Genomic DNA, 19,102 nt, shown 5'->3' with positions numbered 1-19,102 from the left:
AGTCAGAGGTTTCGTTGCACGTGGACAGTGCACGTTTTTCTGAAACTACCCTCGTTATATAACAAATAATGTTCAATGATGCACCACGAAATTTTGCGAGTCAAAAAAGAATATCATATTCGCGAACGGTAATGAAATAATTGCGTCTATCTATTTTCGCAAGTATGGGCTGACTCATCTTTTCGCGTTCAAGACAACATGGGAGAAAAGTCAGAAAACCACATTACTTGCGAATGTTCCACGAGGCCAAATACAAAACACTTTGAAGAAGTAAAAGCCAGACATAATGTCGTCTAATGCTACAATTTACAGAAAGGACAATCCTGTAGTTAGTGCGGAGAAAGGTTCAGCGAAAAAGGATAAACACGCTATTCATTGGGTCAGGAAGGACTTGCGTTTGCACGACAACCCTTCGCTTTTAGAGGCAGTCAAAGGAAGTGATACCGTGAGGGTTATTTACGTGCTGGACACGAAAGTTGACAGCCAAAATGGAATTGGTGTAAACCTATGGAGATTCTTATTACAGTCGCTCGAAGACGTTGACGACAGTCTCCGCAAACTGAATTCACGCCTATTTGTAGTGAGAGGGCAACCGACTGATGTTTTTCCTCGGTTGTTTCGTGAATGGAAAATTTCTCTTCTAACATTCGAGGAGGATTCCGAACCGTTTGGAAGGGAAAGAGATGCAGCAATACGGTTGCTCGCTCAAGAATCAGGAGTAGATGTCGCCGTATATCGTGCACACACCTTGTATGATCCTCAACTGTAAGTCGAAAATAAACAATTATGCATATTGATAACAATGATAATGATTTATAACAAACAATGAACCTAAAACCATGGTATAAGCTTATTTGAGAAACAGAAAGCGTTTTCCGCCTTACTATCGAGTTACAGAAACAAAAGAGGAAGTTTGGCTGAACACGAAAAATGCTGTGAGACTTCGAAGGAGCTGCAGTCATAAGTGCTTTACCACAGCTTTTTCGAGCTCTCTCAAACTTGCAGCAGTGTTTCTATAACTCTGTTTAAACACGGAGAAAATGTTTGGACTTTTATTCCTCTTAGACAACGGTGCAAGAAAGTGACAGGAAAATCACAGACTTGCACCATCTTATAAGCTTACATCAGCAGCTCATGCCATATTTCTGTGTTTTTATTAAACAGTAATTGGTTAGATTATGAGCCGAGATCTATTTAACAATTAGATTATCACCTTATAGAAATCGAGAGCGAATAATCTAATTGTTTTAGTAGAATTCTAACTAAAATAAACGCAAATAACGGTTTCTATTAATTTTATTGAACTTTACGCTTTAACAAAATCACACATTGAACTGTCTTTGGTAAATTTGCAGTTGTTTACTCACGTGCACCCGTTTTTTCAATAATTTCAAGTTTTTAAAGTCAAGAAACTGTCAATGTCCTTCTTTTAGTCTTCTCAGGAATTTAATTATCCATCTACATCTAAACTTTTTTCCAAAACTTAAAAAAAAAAAACGATAAAAACATGGCATTTCATGGATGACTGACAGCCACTGCACTCTAATGGCTGATAGTATACGAGTAGCTCAGCCAAACAGATTGCAGCATTTCCATTAGTATACTATTTTCCGCGGACGGGCACTATGGGTTGATAGTGTCTCTCCGTGGACGAACACTGTTGCACCACGTGATCAATTTAAACCAATAAGAATGAGAGAAAATTTAGTGGTGAACTAAAATGTGTGATGGTTGACAAGGGCTGTGCCCGAGTCAACTATCATGCATAGAAATTGAGAGCGAAGCTGTTCAAAACTTTATCTAAATCGTCTTCACAGACACTTCGAAAAAGCCAAGAAGCAGCCGTCATGTTGTTAACAAGGGCACTCTGCTACGCTCACTATCACAGAATAGCCCGTACAAAATGGGCAGCGCTGTGCAGCACCACAGAAGCACTTCAAAATAGCTGTACAGCTGATATGCAGCAGATTTGCAACATTTCTCAAGCCTTTCTGCTCAGGGAGGGGGGGGGGGGGTACTGCCATAAATGGGCTATATAGGTATGTGCTGCTGTGAAGGGTATGGTTTTCAAGCAGTTAACTCTAGGATAGGGTATATAAATCAGAGCGTTTGGGTCTAGAATAGGGTATCATTTTTCCCAAAACTGACTAGTTGGTTGAAGATTTTATGTAGACTAAGGAAACCAGGAATTGCCACTCGAAAATATAAAAAAATTAAATCGGCAAGTTTAAATTTACACAAATCAGCCTCAATAGTGTCGATAGATGGGGGGATTTGGGTTCCTAACTTCAAAAGTTGGGAGCCCAAGCCATTTTTTAGGAGCCCAGGATAAAATTTGCTGTGGTGAATCCTGTGGTAGGGGAGGTTGGGAAAGGTGGGGTGGGGGGGGGGGGGTTGTAGTGAGTTGTAGAAATTTAGAGGAGGGACCCAGGGGCAGCCCCTTACTCTCTGTTGACATTTTTCATGAGACACTGATGTATAAACAATAGCCTCCATTTGGGTCAAAAATAGGCTAGGATATTTGTCCGCGGACATTATCTGTTCCGAGATCAAGTGCACAATTTTCCGCTCGAGGTAAGCTTTGAGGAACAGATAATAATAATAATAATAATAATAATAATAATAATAATAATAATAATAATGATAATGATAATGTCCAAGGACAAATATCTGAGCATATTTTCAACCCAAATGGAGGCTCTTGTGTTTATTATTCTTCAAATCTTTTTTGCAATGTGCGCAGTTTTGAAAATTGGGGAATATTCTTGGATATTACGTAGTTTGGGGAATATTGGGTCACGTGACGTGTTTAGATCAATCGCGAGTGACCGTAAATATTTGATGGATTATAAGGTCTAAGTTCAGTCAAATGTTTGGAATCAAGCATTTAGCGAAGTGATCAGGTCATGACTGAGGAAGAGTAATAAGATTATAACATTTTAGCCCAAGTAAACTTGCACTATATGGTGTCAAAACACCATGTTGTGATGATGATGATGATGCTCAAGTGAATGGAGAAGTGATTTATTTATTTTCTATTCATTTTTTGATTGTGAAAGCAATTAACCTGAGTATTATTTTGTTTGTTACGAACTGTTTGCCACCCTCTGGAAAAAAGCTAGACTTGAGCCCCCCTACCCTTGGAAATTTTAGCCTCTGACCCCCCACCCCCCCCCCCCCCCCCACTCGGAATTTTCAGCAACCTTCCATTGGGGGGTATGGATATTTTCTGGACCTATGCATTTTGATTCAGAAACGTTAGTGTGAATGGCTTGGCCTACATGGTGATAGCTATGAAATTTGGCTGAAATTCAGTGACACTCTTGTTTTATGAAGTACCATTCACTTCCGTGGGGAACTTCCATGTTCATAGATCAGAAGAAATAATGCGATAAAAAAGCATGGTCATGTCCATTTTAAGTGATATTTTTTAGGGGTCAGATAAAGCTCGATCCACACCCAGATTGGCTTCCTTTACAAATTAATGCAATTTTTTTCTGACAAGCCTGTCTAGCCTGATGTGCATGTGGAAGACCCCTGCCCAAGATATTTTAGTGAACTTCAATTTATCTTTTTGTTCTATGCAAAAATAGCTGTCTTTCTGAACCTCTTGAATGCAACTGGTAATAATAACTTTGATCACATTTGTTTTATTATCTATGAAATGTAGTCTGGACCCACTTTTACTGCACCTTTATTTCAGAACAATTACATAATAACATCTCTGTATATGTACTTGGAACTATCCCTTGTTGCAACTGCATGATAACAGTGTGTTCCATATTCAGGTGAACCTTACCTTTCATAAGAAGGGGTGGTGAATAGTCCTTCATTCTCGACAAAATTTTTGAAGATTTTAATGGGTATAACAGTCTGGTTTTTTTTAGCAGTTATGTGCGTCTTATAGTCTCAATTTTTTCACCAAGCTATCAGTTCTTCGGAAATTAAAAACAATGGAACTTTTCAACCATCAGCCCTTAATGTTAAAGCAGTTGCCTATACAATTTCATCTATAGTATTTTTGACAAGTAAAATTATGGTTTCTTGGAACTAAAGTGTTTGTTCATCAGGTGGTCACTTGCAAGAATTGGTGACAATCAGGTTCTACTGTATTAACATGGTTTATATTATCATTTAGTATAAATCTACTAGTGTTCTATCACGAATGCCTTTCTCTAATTGGCTATCTATTTTGTGATAGTGAGTAGCATGGCAGTGTGCGCTTGCTAACAAAATGATGGCTGCTGCTTGGCGTTTTCAAAGTGTCTGTGGAGAGGATTTAGATAAAGTTTGGAATGACTAGTAGATTTATACTAGAACAATTAGATCATTCGCTCTCGATTTCTATGCGCGCAATAGAAATCTCGAGTTCATAATCCAATAGCTTAGTAGCAGTGAATTGATAGCATTGCACCCAATTATTTATTAGCTCTATTGCATAATCTGTGTAAATTTTCTTTATCTCTAAGTATCATTAAGAACAATGGAGGAACACCACCCCTTACATACAAGAAATTTCTGGCTATTATACGTTCCTTGGGTCCCCCAGAGCATCCTGTCCCAACGCTTGATGTGCAGTTATTAACAGGCTGCAGTATGCCTGTCTCTGAAGACCATGAGGAAAAATTTGGGGTGCCATCTTTGGAGGAATTAGGCCTGGATATAAAGAATATTCCCGTAGAAGTCTGGCATGGAGGAGAAAAGGAAGCTCTTGTGAGACTTGACAGACACTTGGAGAGAAAGGTTAATAAATTATACAATAGCAAATTTTATTTCTTTTGGTTGTGGGGGTAGATGAGTTTATAGATTGGTGGATATGTTTTAGGTCAATTTGTTCTTTGGGTCAGAATGATTTCAACCTAGGTAATATAATTTGTGTCAAAGGAGAAGGGGAAGTCTGGGACCAATAACTTATTAAACCAGAAATTTGAGCAAATTTGCAATCATAGCTTGCATGGCCTAGTGGAGAGGAAGGTGTCCATTGTGAAGATCTGTCAAATATTTATCTCAAAGCTGTCAGCAATCAGCAATCAGCAATTTAACCAATCAGGTGATGATACCAGATTCTGGTATCATGGAAATGGCAGCATCAATAGAATGTCTACAGGCTCCACTGACCTGACCCCCTCGCTTCGCTTGTGGAATTCTTTTTTTTTTACGCTCATCATCTCACACTGCTCGCCAATTATTTTTTGGCCACTGCCGGGAGCCTGTTCGCAGGCAAAGGGTGTTGAGCCTAAACTTGAGACTTACAGAGTCAAAGCAGGTAATGTAGCATAACAAAGGTGTTAATGAGCAGAATAGTTTTATCCTGGAGACCTAATTCGGATCTAGACGCAACAGACACAAAGAAGTAGGATTGGACAGGAGTTAGTCAGAGTGAAAGTGAAAGGTGACATCAGAGCTTCCTAAGTGCAAACTGAATGGATGATTATGCAGAAGAAATTAAACGGATGACACCTTAGGTGCACTTTTGAAACAATGTGCAGCTGTAGGTTTGAAACAGTGCTGCCTCCAAGACCCAAACCACCTAGCTCTCCAAATCTGTCTGACAATTAAAGTACCAAGTGTCACCTGCCCCTCTGGGTACTCATGAGGGTCAAGAGGTACAACCAGCAACACCAGTGCAGAGGTCCATTTTGAAGAGACCTTGCCCCCTGCACAAAGCAGCCCAAGGAGATTACTACATTGGCAGTAACAAGAAGTGGATGAACTCTCTGATGCCCTGCATGCTTTGCACTCCAATTGTCATATGTTATGTTATCAAGAGTAAATAGACAAGACAAGGTGTCTTATTAGTAAAATGGGTACTGTAGGGTAGCTCAAGCCGCTGCCAGTGTTAGTGTGGGTAGGTCAATCATTGAGCGACATGCAGGTATAATTGCGTTAAATAAATTAATATTAAAATATACTAATAAGTAATCATTGTGGTCCTAATTGGCTAAGGTTGCTGCTGACTGTTTTGCTGGAGTTTTGAACTGTTTACCTCCTCATTGACATACAGGGGCAACATGGTATTACTATATATTTTTTCTTCCTTTTGAAGGCTTGGATAGCAAGTTTTGAAAAACCAAAAGTCACTCCAAACAGCTTGTTCCCTAGTCCAACAGGAGTAAGTCCTTACCTGAGATTCGGATGCCTGTCACCAAGGTTGTTCTACCACAGACTTACAGAACTTTACAGAAAGGTAAACTTAAATCATGCGTGCAGTCATTGAAAACCCATGAGCTTATAAGCCCCCTTATATTATGAAGTTGCCAGCTTAATTAGCAAATTACTTATGGTCACCCACTTGATATTATTTAATTATGGACAGTTTTGTTTGTCTCAACAAAATTCTCATATTTTCTCATGTAAAGACACCTGTTAATACAGACACCGGTTGATATGGACAGCAAACACTTTAATATGACCCAAGTGACACTCTCTGATCTCATGAATACAAAGTTAAAACCTTACTTCACAGACACCAGCTATCTACAATCGTGCACTATCTTAATGCTCCATATTTCTGTTTGTCATGATATATTGATTGTATCTGGTTAGAAAATGACAAATGAAACTTGCTAAAGCTAATTAATTTTAGCTCACATGATTTTACTACAAAATATACAATACTTCAGTATATTGACAGCATTGCATGTTTGATACTAAGTTGTCTTTGCTTTAACTGTGCTCACACGACAGTTTGACTTCCTTGGTATTTTAGACATGCAATTACAGTGGTTACTTGTAGCCTTTGTTGTTGTTTTGATAACTGTTGCTTTTAAATTATATGCTTTAGACTTTGTTTCCATATATAAAAACATGTACCTGTAATGTCTATTTTGAGTACCCATTTAATATTGACACCCAGGCAATAGAGACATTTTTGTGTGCATGCTGACTGGTTTCCAAAGTGACTGGGTTCCTCTGTATACATGTTCTTCATCGATATCCTGGTCAAAGTTAATAACAGGAAAATGTATTTGAAAGAGAACCCTACAATAGATAAGTACAGTCGAACCTCTCCATATGGACACCCCTCTAATAAGGACACCTCTCTAATACAGACAGTTGCTTATATACTGACAAAATTCTCACCCACTTCCTCTAAAAAAGCCGTCTATATTTGGACCTTCTCTAGAACGGACAACGGACACTAAATCTCGGTCCTTAAGGGAGCAAATTCGTAAAATTTAACCTCTTTATATTTTATGGACACTCCGGGGACTAGGTGTCAATAATTTGTAGTACGTACCATTTCCTTTCGGCAGTTACACTAACACTGACACTTTATCATTCAGTGATACCAGTACCAGAACATCTCAAAATGTTAGTTTTCAAATTTACATTTACAAATGCAAATTTGTGTACAGCATGTAACTGAGAAGTACAATAAAGTTAATCAATTTATATATTAGATTCACAAATTCACAAGACACTCACTTTTGAGCCTGATTTTAGTTACTAAACACACTAAACTGTTATTGGAGTCTTAAAAGTGATGTCATTATAGTGACCTCTCCAATACAGGCACCTCCTTAATACAAACTCTTTTCTGTCCCTTTGGTGTCTGTATTTGAGAGATTCGACTTAATGAACTTCTTGTATCAGATTATAGAACAGCTTTTCCCAGTCTATTTACACTTGAAATTAGCTATTAATATAAGGGTTTGTATCTGTTGGCTGGTCAGAACTTACTGGTTTATAAAAGAACCAAACATGATTTCACACTAATTTTCAGGTAAAACTTGGTGAACCTCCCATCTCATTGTATGGCCAGCTTTTGTGGCGAGAATTTTTTTTCACTGTGGCTGCCAACAATCCACACTTTGACAGAATGGCTACAAACCCTATGTGTCTACAAATACCATGGAGAAAAAGCCCTGAGAGATTACAGAAATGGGAAGAGGTATGAATCTCATCAAATTTGAATTGTTTTTGCAGTCTTGATGAGGACGCACTGTCTGGCTAGTCAAGAGGCAGTGTTTTTGGCTGTTAGTCATAACATCCTCTAAAACAGTGTATAATTTATTAATAACGCATTCCAATAGATAAACCTATTAGATTTGATTTTTGTAATAATGATTTATAAGCCTTGTGCCCAGGAGTGTAAAACTGCTAAACACGCTCTTATTTCCTGAATATTTCTGTACAGGGAAAGACAGGCTTTCCATGGATCGATGCTATAATGGTACAGCTGCGGCAAGAGGGATGGATCCATCACTTAGCACGACATGCAGTTGGGTGCTTCCTTACAAGAGGAGACCTTTGGATAAGCTGGGAAGAGGGCATGAAGGTAAGTTACAAATTATGTTTATATGGTATATTGTGTCAGCAAGTGGGGCTTTACATTTCCTTATAAAAATTGGCAAGTTGGCAGACCATAATTTCATAAGCTTACAACAGATTCTTATGAAAAATCAAGTAGTGAGGCTTATGTTTTGTTTAAATGAGAAATTTGGAAAAACTGTGACATTGGTAGAAAGAAAGAGTCCATTCGGATGAGGCAAGGATCTGAAAAGCGAAGAGTTTGATGATAATTATTAAACTGGAATCTGTGGAGAGTCTGGGGATGCATGACTGAACCCCCCCAAAAAACTTCTGTTGGGAGGGTATGAATGTTTTTATTAATATCATATGTGCCTTTGTGTTAGAGCTGAGTTTTGTGATTACAGGTTTTTGATCGGTGGCTTCTTGATGCCGAGTGGAGTCTGAATGCTGGTAATTGGATGTGGCTCTCGTACAGTGCCTTTTTTCAGCAGTTCTTTAACTGCCTATGTCCAGTGGGATTTGGAAGGAAACTGGATCCAAATGGCGATTATGTCAGGCTAGTACACATAGATATGATAGGATTATTTTAAAAGTTTGTAAATTGTAAACCTGATATTTTGGCCCTCTTTAGCATCATCAGCAACTTGTGACCTTGTCCCAAACCCTAACTTTTCAGGGAAACAAGAAACTTTTCCACCACACTATTAAGAATTTTCTCCTTACGTTTTAAATCTATGCTGCTAATTAGTGATACGTGACATCTCCCAGTTGTAGAGAATTGATTCAAGAACTCGCTACAAGAATTATTTACCATAAATAGTGTAGTATTTCAGAAAAAGACTGTATGTGGTTTCCATTCCCCTATATCCCATTCAACAATGTCAGAGAAAGATGACTGTCAGATTAATCTGTACTTGTTAACATTACAGAGAAAGCAGGAAAGGGTCTACACTTAAAACGAATTATTTAAACTATATTATCCATTATTTACTATTACATCTTGGTATGGTCTTGTAGTGTGTCGTAATTACTTTTTTACAATGATATTTTTACATTATGTAGTAAAACTTTAGCATATAATAATAATTAAAATTATCATTAGACCTTTGTGTAAGCTAACTTCGCCAAAGTTTGCAGGATTGCCACGGTGGCAGTCCAGTTTTGAACGAATCACCCTTCAGATCAGATTTTTGCATTTTTCACAAGTTGTCATTTTTTGAAATGGATTCCACAGGTATGTCTGCCTTTCTGATTGCCTTGTGTTGTGAAGAATGTAATCAGCTGCTCAATTCAGTTTTTGTTCAGAGAACAGATTATCTGTTTTTCGTTTATTGCAAATAATTATTTGTGGTTTTAGGTTGTGGGTTATTTTAAAACTCGGGAACTCTAATTCATATGGCAACTTGTATTTACCCTCAGCAATAGGGTTTTGTCTGAGTTCTAAATATCCTTACATGCTCTTTAATTTGTAAACATGCGACATAGTTTAAGTTGTACCAAAATTTGGAAAAATTGTGTCACTAACATAGCAAATTCCACTAACTATTTATTGTCATAAAATAAAGGTTGACCACTACATACTAACAATAACCTTTTGCCAATATGTATCACAGTAACTGGCCCATGATACTAATCTGCACAGGTCTCCATCAGTTTAAGCTGACGCATACTCACTTTCCTAAGTTTAACCTATGAACAATCCACATTTCCTTCAAATTACCAAAATTAGTTGCAGTGTCCAAAAGAGGTCAAAGGTATTCAGTTTTTGTTCCTTTTTGACTCTTGACTAATAATTTTAAAACTACTCAATTACAGTTGTTCTTTTTGATGTATTTTTCTCTAAAATAAAAGCAGACATACTAATAAGTTTTCAAAATTATGTCCATGTGGAGAAAAGCTACCATGAATTATTTATGAAAAATTCACATATATGTTACTTTTTCATAACTAATTTAAGGTGGCTTTGACTGTGAATCCGATTGGCAGAAGTTTCTATTACTTATTAAAACCAAATTATAAAGACAATGTCTGTTTTGTTCTTTAGACAAACATATATTGAAAAGAAAAGCTGTTATTGAGTTATTGAAGGTTATTAGCCTCAAATTGTCAAAACAGAGCTACATTGACTTCTTGACAAATTACAATATCATTATTTTGCATTTGATTTATTCTATTTATGCATGTTTGTGGTGTATACAGTAATTGCTTTTAACCTCAGCGTTTCTTCTGTGTAGTGTGTTTTACTCTAAATTTCCAGACTATTTTGTGCTGGGTATTGGTGTGTTTGTCTGGGTCTCATCCAGACAATCACACTTGAAGAACTATTTTGAACACTTACTAGTTTACTTAACTTTCATCATCAATCTGCATCATCAGGATGTAAAGCAGGATTGAAGTAATCAAAGATGGAACCCATGGTAGACTTGTGCATCACAGACCACCTTAAAAAATCTGTTCTAAAAGGCACTATTTTGTGAATTGTTTTCAGAAAATACTTGCCAGTCCTGAAAGGATTTCCTGCAAAATACATCCATGCTCCCTGGACGGCACCAGAGAGTGTACAGAAAGCAGCAAGATGTATCATAGGACAAGATTATCCTGCACCTATTGTCGATCACAACAAAGTCAGTCGTGCTAATCTGGAAAAGTTGAGAAACATCTTTAAGGCACTCCTCTGTTACAAAGATTCATGTAAGACATCTGTTACTTTTCTCATTGTTGTAGTTTATCCACTTCTATAAAGTTCTTCTTGCATGCTCTTGACTTAAACACGTCACATGATGCAGTAAAAACTGGAGGTCAGGATATCTGGGGATATCCCCTGGCAAGCAGTTATCATCCCCTGAGTCTAGTACGATAATAAATTATCATGCCACTGCATCTGTTGCTGGTTGGGTCACTTCCAACCTTCAAGGGCAAGAAAAAAAACCCTTTTTCTCTTGTTTGTTTCGCAGAATTGAAGTCAGTCATTTTATCTAATGTTAATAAAAGAAATAGTCTAAAAATCTGAAAAAGCAGCTGAGTTACTTATATTAGAAAAATGCAATTTTCAAATAAAATTAATACACCAGGAAGGTGCCATAATCTTGTAAGTGGATGAAACTGTCAGGTGAATTTTGATGCCTTGTGAATCAAAAAAGCATGCAGCCATTTTGCTCTCACTGTGGCATGACCAATACCTGATAAATTTAAGAGAAGATTACCCTTGGTAGTTTCATGCCTTACCGGCTCCTGACAATCCTAAAAGAAAAATTCACTCAGTAAATTATATAATTTTTCATTAACTACATTACATTTCCTGATATAGTAGTTTGTTAGGGTTTTATTGAAATGAGCATGCATGCAAATTTTTCCTGGTGGACACCTGCAAAGATGGGAAGTAACCTTCAGAAGAAAGATAATAACCATGAAGTGCGTGTCCCAGTTTCTATAGGGTTAAGTGGTTTATCTATCTATACTACTCCCCCCCCCCCCCCCTAGATTGGGTGCAAGTCCATCACAGGTGTCCCACCCCCACCTTTACCAGTATGTTAGTTCTCCTAACAGATTGGTGCTATATTAGGCAGAGAGTGCTGGGTAGTGTAAAAGTGAAGTTTCGAGATAGCCAGGGTATTCAACAGGGTGACTCAACTTGGGCATTGATCTTATTACATGAGGCAGATAAATATAGTCATGAAGCATTAACAAAATTAAAAAAACGTACTGTTTGATCCCAGCAATACAACACAGTGACATAGTTTGCCGTTCAGTGCTTGAACCTTTCTTGGGACCACTTGTTGTAACCAGCAGGCCATTGGACTCCTCAATGCTAAACTTGCAAAAGTAAAAACCACAGCTTTATCATCTTTCCTTTTGACAGTTGCTGTATCTTCTGAGAAACAAGATAATGTACCAGATCGACAGGAAAAGTTGAAAGAGCAAATGTTCCTCTTGGAAGACAAAGAAAATGAATGATCTGTAAGAACTTTCGATGGAGACACCATACCGGCCTTTATTTGTATAAATCTACATTTGAATACAGTTATTAATTAATATTTCACATGAATCTTGTGAAGATCAAGTCCCATTATATGTTAGTGACAGTAACGGTGTCCAACTAATGTTCAGTTTTTTTTAAATATTCCTCACTGTTTTAAAGGACATGTCCAAAAGATAGATCAGTGCATCTTGGAAAACTAAATAATTCTGTTCGTAGAGAATCATGCGGTCAGATCACACAATTTTTTTTTGTAAGATTTCAACAGAGTTTTGTCATTTGTAACATACATAATATCTTGTAATGCTTTGGAATAAATGTGTGATCATAGTGTGTCAAATTGACTCATTTTTGCCCATAAGTGAGAGCCCCTTAAGTGAAGAAATTGTTTAGTGACTTGGTGGCAGCTAATTCAGTCAACAGTCTTACAGTACATTATTAACCCATAAACTCTTGGGATTTTCCCAGGAAAAAAAACACACACACACAATTTAACACCACACTTATGCCTGCAAGTATCTGCCCCTTCTCTCTGTCCAAAACTCCATTTCAAAATGGAAAGTTACATATATCCTGTTGAATTTGAGGCAAGCAGTTCAACAGTCTTGGGGACTGTGCTGTGTATCCACAAATTTAAGTTTTTTTGGTTTTGTAATATTTCTCTCTTTCTCTTTTTTTCTTTTATTTTTGTTTTTGTTGTTGCTGTTTTCTTCAACTATAGAAACTTATGATGAAATATTTCCACAGGCTTCCAAATAATGTTTACCAATGGCCAAGTTCTTACGTATGACTAAACATTGGTGAAGATGTCCATCTGTGTAGACAACATAGATCAGGGTCAACATAGGTGTTTAAAATCCCACATCCCACCACTATTGTTTCCACAATCTGGAACATGTGACATGTACATACTGCTGTCAATTTTACAACTATTTGGAATCCGATCTGTCAACATGAGCAAATCCCATTCCTGCCAAACTAATTTTATTCTGCATCCTGCTATTAAAAGCCTTGTCATCTCATATCCCACCTTCATGTTCACTTTTAATCCTGCATCCCGGCAGACCTGTGTTGGGCCTTCAACATAGACTCTATCCCTCACATCACACAAAAACGAATACTACACATGGTTACCGGTATTTATGATTGAACGCTTGGATTTCTTTGGGTTTGAAATCTTGTTAACTTTACTTGATGTAGGGCAGTGTCAATCTTGTGACTGAGATCAGGCCTAATATCTAAGCGCATTAGGTGATGCTTGATCCTTGAAGGGGAGACTGACTCTAATATTTTTTTTTTCTTTTTAGATAATTGCTTTAATTTGTTCACACTGGAAAACTATGTCCAGCTAAATGTCAGTAAAGGTGGAAATTATAATTTTAACCAGCTTTTAATAGACACTGTAAGGATACTATAAAGGTTTTGTAAGTTTTTTGTTGGGTTGAATAGACAAAGTTCTAGGTTAACTGTATGTATCTCTGATTCACTTTATCTCATCTTGTTGTAAGGATGCTTTGTAATTAAGGGCTTTCTCGCTCGATCAGCTGATTATCAAACATTTTCTGGCATGAAAAGTATTGGCCTCAGAAGCAATACAAGCACAGTGCACCCTCTAGACCTCTTTTTTCCACTTACGAAGAAGCAGGTGATTAAAGAATGATAGCTGACACTGTCATTTACAATGCCATTAGTAAAAAATTAATTACCCTGTTGGTCATTATTTGAGACAATTTTTATGACATAATGTAACTCGATTCCCACAGGCTATAGAAGCCTTAAAAAAATCCCCACAGGCCCCAGTTGTCCAAAGGTTGGAATACTGCTATCCACTGGATAAATCAATATTTGTGGATAAGTGTTAACAAAACAAACCTCCCTATCAGTCTGCTGGATAGTGATTTATCCATTGGATATCATTGGCCTTTCAAAACAACCCAGGTCTGTGGTGTAGTGGCTGCCTCTGGAATCAAAGTAAGCTATGTTACAATCAATACACATCCACGCGGGTGTCTGGAAAACCTGAATAGTGGCGAACAGTTGCAAATAGTGACAAATAGTCGTTGATAGTCACCGCTTTAGTCCAGCACTGATCTGGATTTTTTGAAATTGATCACATGGAGCAAGATTCCACTAGGGCTAGCTAGATTTTTAGATGCTGAAGAGATTTTCTGGAGATTTTAAGAAGAATCTTGCATTAATTATCCAAATATTAAGCGACAGAATTTCAGTAAATTTATTACCTTATCTTCTCAGGACTCAGGTCAGGGCTGTCCATTGCCGACATTAAGAAAACACAAGGATAACCTAATAAAGACGTATTTACGCTTTAACAGCGGCGAAAACAGAAATTACGTTTAGAAACACCTTGTCCTGATGAGCATCTACACTGCGAGGTTGACTGCGAGGTACTGGCTGGGTACCAAATTTTGTCATTGGTCACTATTTCCCTCCCCCCCCCCCCCTCCCTATTTGCCACTATTTGCGACTATCCGCCACTATTCATACTATTCACTATTCGGCACTATTTGCTATTCGCTATTTGGGTCTTCCAGAAACCCCATCAGAAGATCCCCACAAGAGATAAAGTAATTTGAATTGGTGCAGGAAGGGGTAGAAACACCATCCTCATCCTCAATACCTTCTGATGAGTGCGAGTACATGCATTAATTTACCTTCGAGCCAAACTCGTAATTTTTCTTACATTTTTTCGCACCTGGGGCCTGTTTCTCAAAAGCCCCGAAAACTTTTTGGGCCCGTTAAGCCATGGTTAGTTCATCTGTATCTAAAATGGAGAAGTGCATACGCTTGAAACTTCTTGTATGAAGGGAACCTCTGTTCATATTGAGAATATGTGAATAAAACAGCTCTGTAATCGTAAGGTTCGAGATTTTGCTGCGGCTTTCCGGGCCCAAAACGTTTCTGGGGCTTTCAAGAAATGGGCCCCTGGCCTCTAAAGTCCTCATGCACACTACAACAAGCCTTCAGTTGTGCATAAATGCGTATTCTTAAACCTAACTTAATTTCACTTTGTTCTGTCACTTTCAGTCTTGAATTTTAATAGGGCTCTTATCAAAAACCCAAATTTAACTATGAGAATTTGGTTACAAAGAAGGTTCTTAATTGAACCCCACATGTGCCAAGGTAAAGGGATGCAATGGAAACAGCCATATCGTTGAGCACTGCTACATTTCTTTTTTTTTTATTTTGGGTCTTGCACAAATCCAATGCAGACAATGCCGACTGCAGGGGACTTGGATGCAGAGCAAAGGGTTGTGGGTCACTTGTCATTATCCCCAATTCTCATACTTGTACACCTGCGAATTGTGTAGTTCCAGAAAATATCCATACCTCCCCCACGGAAGGGATTTTTTCTAACACCTCCCTATCCCCCAGGAAATTCCAATCCCTTCTGTGGGGGGGGGGGGGGAATATGGATATTTTCTGGAAGTGCACATTGCATGGGGCATGTAAAAGTACTGTTTTCACACTTGGCTCAGCACAAGACTCGGCTCAGAGGACACCTTCATTAGGGCAAGAGTCAGCCTTAGAAGTTCAATCGCCCCTGCAAAAAATTAGAACTTGCTTTCTTATATTCAACCCCCTGTTTTCTTTAAAATATTTTGCACTGAAAAGGTTTAAAAGGTGAACTTCCTTTCAGAGTGACTTTGCTTTTTTTTAAGAATTATACAAAATTAACATACAAAGAGGAGCCAAAATACTATTAGAACTTAAGTGTTTTCTTTTAATTACATATAACAGAGGTGAATTACCAATGTAACCTTGAAGATGATCTATTTTCAAGTAAGTCTTGAGTTGTTGGGCTGAACTTACTCAATCTTATCTAACAAAACTATTAAACATAACTGTAAATGCCTCTAAAAATCTAACACATCACTATCTGTGTGTGTATCAATGATACCTGAGAAAGTAGTTGATTTTGAACAGAACTTGTGATCAATTGACTAAGGTACAGTGTACACTTAAACCAACTTTATTGGCTAGTTTGTGTTGTGTATCTTTTTAATGACAATAATTATAAAATGTCTTTGCTCCAAAAGTTGAAACTGTGTTTTTTGACAGTTGTATTTTAGCAATAGTTTTCTTTTCATTTGCTAGCTATATTACATAATTTTGTGTATTCTTGAATATCTTCAGTATTTATTTACATGTTATTTCCAGACTTGAAACTTTTGAATATTATGTACAACAAATAATCTCCATTCCGTTGAGTCCACAACAGGACCAGTTACTCTGACTGTGTGATAATTCCAAGGATCTATAAAAGGTAAATTAAAAATTTATTACCATCAACCCATAAATAAACATAACACATATTTTTAAGATTATATTGGAGCCATTATTGAATTCCCTAATGATATAATTCAAAAAGTTAACTAATTTGAAGTTTCTACGTTCTGGGAAGCAATGCTGACCACAAGAATCACAGGAAAATCATCTTGAAATATCAGTGAAATAAATCCCCTCCTTTAATCACAGGTTTTCATAGGGCTTACATGTTAATGCCCAGAATTGTTTGGACTGGCTTCAGTTCCTTTTCATAGAGTACACTTTGGCAATGTGCTGTTCCAAAAAATTTCTTTACTCTTCCCTTCCCAAAGAGTATTTTAGTTTGTAACCACCCACCTCCCCCCCCCCCCCCCCCCCCCATCCATGAGGTGGGTATGAATATTTTCTGCAACAATGTTCATGCTCCAATATCAATTTGACGTATAAGGTTTCAAGTGTACTTGTATCAATAGAAATTGTTTGGCGTATAACTGCACGAATCGAGTTCAACAATTATTACCGTATACCTACTGGCACGCGCCTTCCAACTAAGATGAATTCGTTAGGTAAATAGTTATTCTGCAGCGAGGTTGGTGATCGCTAATCCGATGGTTTTGTTTGACGGAAGACAAACAAACTGTAGCTCGGGAACAAATTGTTCTTCATAGCACGTCAACAGACGTCCTTGGGGAATAATCCAAACGCGAGTGCAGTGAAAACACTGCCCAACGAGGCTAGTTGTTTCTAGTTTCGTCACGGAAAGTGTTCCGCGCGTAGTAAATTCTTATCGACACATTGACCCGATAGTAAGTTAATTGCTAGGGGCTTTCAAAAACACTGACCTTTTTGAAAAGTTGAAGCTAATGTTTGCGGACGAACAAGTCCATACTTGTTTGTTTCGGTTTTGAATCTCTTCTGGTTGGACGCGATCTCTTCTCACACTTTCTTTGTTTCGTCGATCGTAGCAGATCTGGAGAGAAGAGATTACAAAGGATTAGTGAAAACCAATGCAAATCGATGACATGGATTTCGCTCTCATTTCATTGTATTTGACCCGGTTGACAAAAAAGCTATTATCGTTACTACATCTAATAACCTCGCCTACATAGATTAATCTTGCACGAGCGACATTTCAGAGGGCAAAATATTGGCCGAATAGCGAAGAGTAAATTGCAAGCAAATGTTACGCGCTGTTGAAACACGAACTATCTCATGAATCGAATAACACGATATTTACATCGTGCCTGCGAAAAGAGCAAAACGACGCTTTAGAAAGAGCGTTACAATAAAGATGTAAATGGTGAAAACAAAAACAATCTTTTGACTTACCCGTGATTTTTCCCGTAGATCTTGTCTTCCTGATGTGTCTAAAGCGTTTTTTTGTTTCTACTAAGTCGTTTTCCGCCTGATTAGTACACGAGTCATTCGATACTGGACACTTGGTCGCGCCAGAACTTGTCGTCGTAGTAGCCGTAGTAATAAGTTCCGTAGAAGGAAGACTGAAACAACCCAAGCGTTCATTCGTTCCTGTCTCATTGACACTGTCAGGCAAACTAGAACCTGGCTTTTCAGTCGTCAAGGTGGAGCAAATTCTTTCCCAAACGTATCTTCCAACCAAAGGAACTCCATTCTCGAAGTCGAAGTTCCACGTCTGAGCGTTTTCCTCGCTCATCTTCCTCTTCTCGCGAAGCAAATCTGCCTTCATTTGCTCGTGATTCACCGGTCCAAACAGCTGTCTGCAGACTGAACGACTTGGAATAATGTTCGGCCTCACTCTCCGAGGACAAGATGGGGGAACACGTACTTGAGTTGCAGTCATTTCTGATGGTGGAAACTACTATACTAGCACCAGCTTTGAAGACTCTCACGTCGTATAAAATACGTAACTGCAATAAATAGCCGTGAGTAAAATTACAAACAGTCACCTCATTGGCCGAGAGCTCATCTCTATAGTAACAACTTAACGTCCTGCAGTTTTGGCGCGAGAACTTCTTTCACAAGAAACAAAAGATATTTAAATTACCTTGCGAACAACTTCCTTTGTTTTCGTTGTCCTCTTCCCAGATGAAAAAGAGGACAGGAGAAAATAAATTCTTTCAGTTTATATTATTTTCGAAAATGGCCGTATTTCATTTTCGCAGCGGTCTTTAACTTATATTCTTACGTAGGTCTTGATATGCCCACAGTTTGGTCGATAAAGCAAGTTTGGTCGTTGTTTTATTGAGGGCTCAATTTTAACACCTCTATGCTTTGAGTCATTTCCTCAACTATGATAAACGTGCAAAGATGTAAATTTACAGTTAAAGAGCGCAGATGTTGTTAATCATAAGGACACGTGTGTATTAACATTTGAATAGTGTTACACTGCGTTGCCACGCTTCGCAACAGCGTCACAACCCTCTCACAGTCTTGACGAACCACGAGAACTACAGGAAAAGTCGCTCAAGTTGAGCTTTGAAGTACTCATCTTTTTGCTCAAAAGTATTCACTTCCAGTAGCTCTAAAGCCAATAATGGCTTGCCCTGGCGTAAATTAAAGCGACTATTTGTTTGTTTTATCAAATAAATTGCTTTATTTCATTGT

General features: G+C 37.9%; 2 protein-coding genes across 2 annotated transcripts; one reads left to right on the top strand and one right to left on the bottom strand.

The window, feature by feature from the left end:
* The first annotated feature begins 160 nt into the window (after positions 1 to 160).
* On the top strand, positions 161 to 12,562 carry LOC110052870 (cryptochrome-1-like). Its single transcript, XM_089271630.1, has 8 exons — positions 161 to 765; positions 4,470 to 4,743; positions 6,047 to 6,187; positions 7,727 to 7,894; positions 8,141 to 8,281; positions 8,661 to 8,812; positions 10,745 to 10,947; positions 12,116 to 12,562. The coding sequence occupies exons 1-8, from the start codon at positions 287 to 289 to the stop codon at positions 12,208 to 12,210; spliced, it is 1,653 nt and encodes a 550-aa protein (XP_089127756.1). The 5' UTR covers positions 161 to 286; the 3' UTR covers positions 12,211 to 12,562.
* Positions 12,563 to 15,953: 3,391 nt separating this feature from the next.
* LOC110052915 (uncharacterized) lies at positions 15,954 to 18,407 on the bottom strand. Its single transcript, XM_020759105.2, has 3 exons — positions 17,849 to 18,407; positions 17,362 to 17,489; positions 15,954 to 16,508 (listed from the first exon to the last, which is right to left on the bottom strand). The coding sequence occupies exons 1-2, from the start codon at positions 18,336 to 18,338 to the stop codon at positions 17,380 to 17,382; spliced, it is 600 nt and encodes a 199-aa protein (XP_020614764.1). The 5' UTR covers positions 18,339 to 18,407; the 3' UTR covers positions 15,954 to 16,508; positions 17,362 to 17,379.
* Positions 18,408 to 19,102: the final 695 nt, after the last annotated feature.

Source organism: Orbicella faveolata, unplaced genomic scaffold (assembly GCF_042242905.1).
Source record: "Orbicella faveolata isolate gen_17 unplaced genomic scaffold, um_ofav_v1 contig_1, whole genome shotgun sequence".
NCBI lineage: Eukaryota > Metazoa > Cnidaria > Anthozoa > Scleractinia > Merulinidae > Orbicella > Orbicella faveolata.
This window is presented reverse-complemented; position numbering and strand designations above follow the sequence as displayed.